Below are 6,646 nucleotides of genomic sequence, written 5' to 3'. Positions count from 1 at the left end.
GGCAGGGCAGGGCAGGGCAGGGCGACCCGGCAGCGGCCGACCCGGAGCGGCCGAGGGGGACCTCAGGAGCCGCGGAGGAAGAACTACAGGAGTCGGGCCGGGGCGAGGGCGCCTCTGGGCGCACGCAGAGCGCCCGGGGCCGCCCACCCGCCGCCGCCGCCGCCGCCGCCGCCCTGGCGGGAGGCGGGCGCCTCGAGCCTGAGCGCAACACTGTAGCGGGGCCGGGGAGGATCAAAGCCGCCCGGGCTGCCGGAGGAGGCGCGGGGAGAGCGGGCTTGCGGACGCGGCCCATCGCCCCCCCAGAAGGGGAGGGGGAGGCCCGCACGTCTGAACGCGGCGCGGCCTCCCGCTTCCCCAGGAGCCGCCCAGGGCGCGCGCGCGGCCGGGGCGGGCCGTGGGAATGTGAAAGCGAAATCGCCGCGGCGCTTCCCCTCCCGCGACGGCGACTGTCCCCCGCCGGCGAGCGCAGCGCCCCGACGCCATGGCCAAAGCCTGCACCGCCCAAGTGGCCAAGGAGACGCGAGAGCAGGTGGGGGGCTGCGAGAGGCGGGGACGGGGGAGGGGGGAGTCGCGAAGAGGGGGCCCAAGCGGGGTCGCGGAGAAGGGGGTCAGGCACGGGCCCCCGGGCCCCCCTGCCTCGCGTGCCGCTGAGCATGTGTGGGGCGAGCGCGGGTCGGACCCGGGGCAGCGGCTGCGGGAGGAACTCTGCCCTTGCTCCGATGGGACTTCGGCTGGACGCCGGTAAAGGTCGACAACTAAAAAGCAAGGAAAGAGATCAATAGCGCTGCAATTTATTATTACTATTTTTTAAAAAAGAGGGGACTCGCTCCATTAATCCACGCGCGACCGGGGTAGGGACTTTTAAAGGGGTTGGAGAAGGTTTCTTTTCCTCCAAGTTTCCCCCTAAATCCTGAACAGTCACTTCCCTGGGAGCGAAGAAGCCAGAGTCTTCTCTGACGGACACATTTTCTTCAGAGGCAGAAGCAAAGCTTTGATCGGATTTGGGAGCTGGGAAAAGCCTCCCGGTTCCTTCTGTTGTTTGGCCCAGCCCTCCTCCAACACTGTTCCCTGGGAATAAACCACTGGGGCATTTTTGAGTAGATCCAGAATTACATGACATGTCATGCTGCCTCTGAAGTCTGTTTTTTGTCCAATCAGGCAAACCAATTTTCAGAATACTAGGTTTTCTGCTGTAAACTATTAACCTGGCTCCAGGCTGCAGAACCAGCTTTGCAAGTAGCACTTGAGAATGGAGACCATTTCGGATGAAGACATTTGGGATCAAACAACATGTCCAGATTGGGGATAAACCCGTTTCCTGTTTAAACAAATTTCCATAGTTCCTGAAGTGAAGTCCCTCCGCTTCTGCTAATTATTTTACATAGAACAAACAGCAGGGAAGGCATGAAGGCAAAATGGCACTATTTTCGGTTATTTAATACTATGCCATTGGTTAGTTTGCATTATGAGGCCTTTGGCTATGGGAATTAAAGTTGCATCTGACAAAGATTCTTTAGGGAATCCTGCACTGAGCAGGGGGCTGGCCTAGATGACCTCAAAGTTTCCTTCCAATTATGAGTTTCTCCTAATCACCAAACATTCTTGGAGGGGGCCTTATTTTTCCCTAAATTAGATCAGCAGGACTCCATTACAGCTATAAACTAAGTTTACATTTAAGGTCGTTTCTTTTCTTTTTTTTCCTGCAAAACCCCCTTTGCCTTTGGAGCATTGGTAAGGTTTTTCAGCATGGAAAATAAAGATCTCATGCAGTCCTCCTGTGCTGCTCAGGTCCAACATTGGCTACAGTACGTCTCCTAATTTCCTTTTATCTCTTTAGATGGCCTTCTTTAGAGAATCCCTTCTGAAAGAGGTAAGTCTCTGTTGTACCACCAATATTACTTGGACACCAATTATCTGACATTTCCCCCTTTCCCGGATAACTAACAATTCCATTCTCTTTCTTTCCTTGCAGGCTGAAGAATTCCTTTTCACATTTGTACCTGCCAAAATATGTCAGTTGGATCAGTTTCTTAAGGCAAGTGAATATCCCAAGGCGGAGTTTGGTGGGAGGAACATCTGTGCATGCTTTTTAAACTGTGGCTCCCTGTCTGCCCCTCCAGGAAGACTCACTGAATATTCAAGATTTGACAACTCTTAAAGCTCCTTTGGATATCCCTATTCCAGACCCCCCACCCAAAGACGATGAGGTGAGTTATTGGAGGGGATTCTCTCCCCGCCCCCCCATCCCCATGCTCAAAATTCAGTGCAACCTGTAAGGGGTTGAAAATGATACATATGGATTTGATGTGTTTTATTCCTTGCAGATGGATACAGAAAAAGAGGAGAAAGAAGGTGAGGGGGAGAGGGAAAGTGGAGGGGGGAATGGATTTTAAGGATTTCCCAGCATTTTATGGACTTAATTTCACTTCTGCATCTCCCAGCTCCAAAATGTGGTTATCTCAAGGGGAATGAGGTTCTCATTTCACTTCTGGATCGTGTTAAACCTGAAGTTCGGGAGTTTAAAGAGAAATGCATTTTGGTGAGTTGGCAGTGGGGCCTCTTCCCTCCCCCATTTCTTATTTGCAAAGTGCCAGGCGTTTCCTTGCGGTTGCATGTCTGGTGAAGAGCGGTGTGGTTTTCCTGCAAGGCCACTTCCATCTCTTTCTCCTGATTCCCATCAGGTCACCACCTGGATTCAGTTCATGATTCCCAAAATTGAGGATGGCAATGATTTCGGGGTAGCAGTTCAGGTAACGGGAATGGGGACTCTGCATTTCTCCACCCCCAAATCTTGGTTTCCCTGGCTGGGGGATCTCTTCTGCGGCAGAGCGACCATTTCTTTCCTTTGCAGGAGAAGGTGCTTGAACGTATTACGGCTCTGAAGACCAAAGCTGAAGCTTTCCAAACAACAATTGCTAAGTAAGTTGTCAAGAGGGGCCAGCGCGGGAAGGAGGCAAAGCAGAGAGCCCATGTGGCATCTGTGTTCCAGAGTATCATGAATCATGTGCTGCACTCAGGCACCACTCCTGTTGGTGTTTCTTCAAACCAAAACCTCTGTAAAGCATCATGAAGTCCTCTCCTGCCTTAATCTCACAGATTCTGCTTCCAGTAAATCATGGACAACTCTTCCTTGTTATCTGTGCCTGCAAGCATCCTGGGTATTTCTCCTACCCAAGGTGCCTTGTGAGCATCAATAAAAGGCAAAAAGAGGAACATTAGCTGACAAAAAATCAGAGTATGCATTCTTGGGTTAATTCCGGCTCTCCAAAGCCATGACGCAGGATGATCAACAAAGCAAAAAAAATGTGAGAAAGAGAAAATGTTGTTGAAGTCACAGTATAAGGGCTTAATCCATCTTGGAATCGTGATGGGAACATGATCCTGGAATTCTAATACACATATAGAGAAAGGCCTCCCTTTGTGCTCTCTTATTTACAGAGTTCATGGCTTTATATTTTATTTTCTTTGTAGGTACTAGTCCACAGAGAGTCAGTTTGGTGTCGTGGTTAAGATACCAGGCTAGAAACCAGGAGACTGAGAGTTCTAGTCCTGCCTTAGGCACAAAGCCAGCTGGTAACCGTGGGCCAGGCACTCTCTCTCAGCCCTAGGAAGGAGGCAATGGCAAACCACTTCTGAAAAACCTTGCCAAGAAAACTGCAGGGACTTATCCAGGAAGTCACCAGGAGTCAATCCTATCTTGAAGGCACAAAAAGAGTCAAATGCAACATAATTTATGCTTTGGAACCAACATCACTTCTCTTTCTTCTAGATATTTTTTGGATAGGGGAGATGCCGTTGCCAAGGCCTCCAAAGAAATGCACGTGGTAAGTGATGGAGAAAGGAGGTCGCAATTATTTGTGGTCTGTTTGATGGCATGTCTGATAGGGAAATTTGAGCTCCCCTTGTTTCTCTCCACCCTGTCTCAAGGCTGGGAGAAGACCTTCCTTGGAAGGAAAAGCCAAAACGGCTGATACTGACTGGGAGAAGGGAAAAAACGCATCAATTCCATATTGAGTCAGGACCTTGATTAACTCTGTGCAAGGTTTACATAATAGCTCTTGGAAATGGGAAAGCCTGCCGTGATTATACACATTAGTAAAGTCATTGCCTCATACAGATTTTGAACTGCCCAGAGTCGTTGGGAGTCAAGCGGTATACAGATTTAAATAACAGCAAGAGCAGCAGATCCACTCCCCACCTCCTGAAACTGTGTTCCTGCTTAACTGGTTTCGCTATGATTTTTTAAATAAATCACAGTATCTAGACTTGTAGAACAGTTAAGCCACAAACCACCGACAAATAGACAAATAAATAAAAGCCGTAAACCGTGATTTCCAAACCGCTGGCTGGATTCACAGAATGTGCCAAGCGAAGGCCAGGCAAACCACGTAGTATCATGGGAATCCATCCAGACTGTAACTTGCTTGCCTTGTTCCCTGCAGATGGATTACCGGTGTTTGGTTCACGAACGTGACGAGGCCGTCTACCGAGAAATGCAGACCATGGTGCTTGATATCCGTGGATTTTATGTAAGCAAGCTGAACCAACGGTAGTGGATTTCTACTGGGGGAAGACAGAGAGTGCAAGAGTAAAGGAGTGAGATTTCTTTCCGCGTTTAACTCTTTCCCATTTCTCTCTACTGCAGGCTGAGCTGTACCACATCTTAAGCAAAAATCTGGAGAAATTGACTAATCCCAAGGGTGAAGAGAAGGCATCCATGTACTAACAGGAAAAGGGTGTCTACAGGGCGAGCCGGCAAGGGATGGGTCATGGTATCCTTGTGCAAGTAACACAATTTGCCAGAATCTGTAGCCGCCATTCCTTGCACAGCAGCTCGGTGCAGCTTTTCCTCTTTTTGGGTGGTGTTTTGCAAACATAAAAATATAGGGTTAGAAATTTAGAACTGGAAGGAAAGAAACTTCTGGGAGAGAAGCAGCAAATAGTGAGACAAAATAAAATGTTTTCATCTATTTGGTTTTGCCATTCTCTGTCTTTTTATGAGAGGTCAATCAAACAGCATCTTGGCAGAGCTTGGGGGAAATCTTTCTGTACCGGAAATTTTTCTCTAGCCCTTTTTTAAAAACAGCTTTGATGGTAAGACTGCTTAACCTATCCCTGGACGATTGTTCTAATCACATTAAAAGAGGCTATGTCTGCCAGTGTTCTGTGTAAAAATCAGTACAGAGAAACCTAATAGTGGAGCCTGAAACAAGATTATTTTAAAATATGGTCCTCTGAATTAGCATATCTAGTGAATGTGTGGTTTGAAATAAATAGCTAGATGGTCTAATTAATTTTCCCCTAATACAGCCAAAGCTTTTTGCCACAGCTGCTTTGATCTCGCCTGGTGGATAGGAAAATAGGAATACCTATACTTTTTTTCCCACTAATTGCTCACAGCAACTAGCTGTGAGTGGCTTAAAATGGAAAAATAATGTAGGGGTTTGCGGGTGTATTAAATGACCCTCCCTCCAGCACTGCATAGCTGTTGGGGCCCATCAGGAGATCAGGGTATAGATTTCTTGGGAGGGCCATCTGGTTGGTAGTCATGTGGCTTTTCACCAGCCCACTTTCCAATTCTTAAAAACGCTTTTTAAAAAAGCTTGCAGCCGAAAACAGCATTACATCTTGACCAACAGGATGCCAGAAGAAGTATGGGAATAGGATGTAAGGCCATGAAACACTCTTCTATTTTGTTCTCTGGAAAGTGGAATAGTTCGTAGAAATCATATAAAGCCATCAGTCTGGGGATGTTTTCCTATTGAAGGGTTTGTAGGTAGTGATGGTAGTATTTTGTAAGTTTCTCCTCCATGCATCTTATCAACTCTTTTTACAGGATTTGAGCTGGTGGAAGGGGTTGTACTGTTGGGCTGCCTCAATCTTATAGATCAGTGCTTCTCAACCTCGGCAACTTGAAGATGGGTGGACTTCAACTCCCAGAATTCCTCAGCCAGCAAGGTATATTTAAGGCTGGCTGGGGAATTCTGGGAGTTGAAGTCCACCCATCTTCAAGTTGCCAAGGTTGAGAAACACTGATCTAAGGTGAACAGCTGATCCTATAAAGGAGCAAAAGCTTCTCCTTTTATTTCATAGGTGACTGAATTAAGCCATTTTCAGGGTTTGCACCGTACATTAAATGTAGAAATAACTAAAAGGAGGTGCTTCAAACCTATTTTGTCTGAACTTCATCAGGGTTTGGCCTTATACTTAGCCAAAAGCTCAACAGGTGCAGCTTTTCTCGGTATGACACTCTGGTTCAGAAAGTTCCACCTGTTAGCATTTTATAACCCCACACTGGTACTTCACAGGACTCTGGGTTGACGCCAACTCCCACCATTTCAGAGCTGCTGGGGTTGATGGGTTTTGTAGTCCATGCCTAGGGGGCGCCAACCTCCCTGGCTTTTGCCCAAGGGAGCCACTCTGGCAGGCTGCTCTATGATTCTGGGACGGCGAAGGGGCCGCTCAAAGGAAGAGGGAACAACAATAGTCTGTGCTTCCGGTAAATGGAGACCTTCTAGATAGTTCATCTCTATGATCGAGAGCGGCTTTCTGCATGAGAAACCCCGAGTGGAAGAACCATAGAGCAGACGTTTTCCTGTCTGTATTGGGAGTGAAGGAAGGAGAAGGAGAGGCCAATCCAGGACCG

The 6,646-nt window shown here is 48.0% G+C and overlaps 1 protein-coding gene across 2 annotated transcripts; it reads left to right on the top strand.

Moving 5' to 3' along the window:
• Positions 1-439: 439 nt before the first annotated feature.
• Positions 440-4,970, top strand: PSME2 (proteasome activator subunit 2). Of its 2 annotated transcripts, none has more exons than XM_063301604.1 (11): positions 440-529; positions 1,838-1,870; positions 1,973-2,035; positions 2,121-2,207; positions 2,325-2,352; positions 2,442-2,539; positions 2,682-2,750; positions 2,852-2,919; positions 3,770-3,824; positions 4,443-4,529; positions 4,646-4,970. In XM_063301604.1, exons 1-11 carry the CDS (start codon positions 482-484, stop codon positions 4,724-4,726), a joined length of 717 nt encoding a protein of 238 aa, XP_063157674.1. In that variant the 5' UTR covers positions 440-481; the 3' UTR covers positions 4,727-4,970. The 2 variants fall into 2 exon arrangements, with proteins under 2 accessions (XP_063157674.1, XP_063157675.1); XM_063301605.1 differs by having other exon boundaries at positions 441-529; positions 1,973-2,039; positions 2,125-2,207.
• The last annotated feature ends 1,676 nt before the right edge of the window (positions 4,971-6,646 follow it).

This window comes from Candoia aspera, chromosome 4, assembly GCF_035149785.1.
Source record: "Candoia aspera isolate rCanAsp1 chromosome 4, rCanAsp1.hap2, whole genome shotgun sequence".
Classification (NCBI taxonomy): Eukaryota; Metazoa; Chordata; class Lepidosauria; order Squamata; family Boidae; genus Candoia; species Candoia aspera.
This window is presented reverse-complemented; position numbering and strand designations above follow the sequence as displayed.

Bases quoted from the DNA above. Each gene is read 5' to 3' on its own strand.
- PSME2 (XM_063301604.1), top strand. From the start codon at position 482: ATGGCCAAAGCCTGCACCGCCCAAGTGGCCAAGGAGACGCGAGAGCAG. The intron at 530-1,837 runs GTGGGGGGCTGC...TTATCTCTTTAG, and splicing joins CCAAGGAGACGCGAGAGCAG to ATGGCCTTCTTTAGAGAATC. The intron at 2,208-2,324 runs GTGAGTTATTGG...TATTCCTTGCAG, and splicing joins CCCCACCCAAAGACGATGAG to ATGGATACAGAAAAAGAGGA.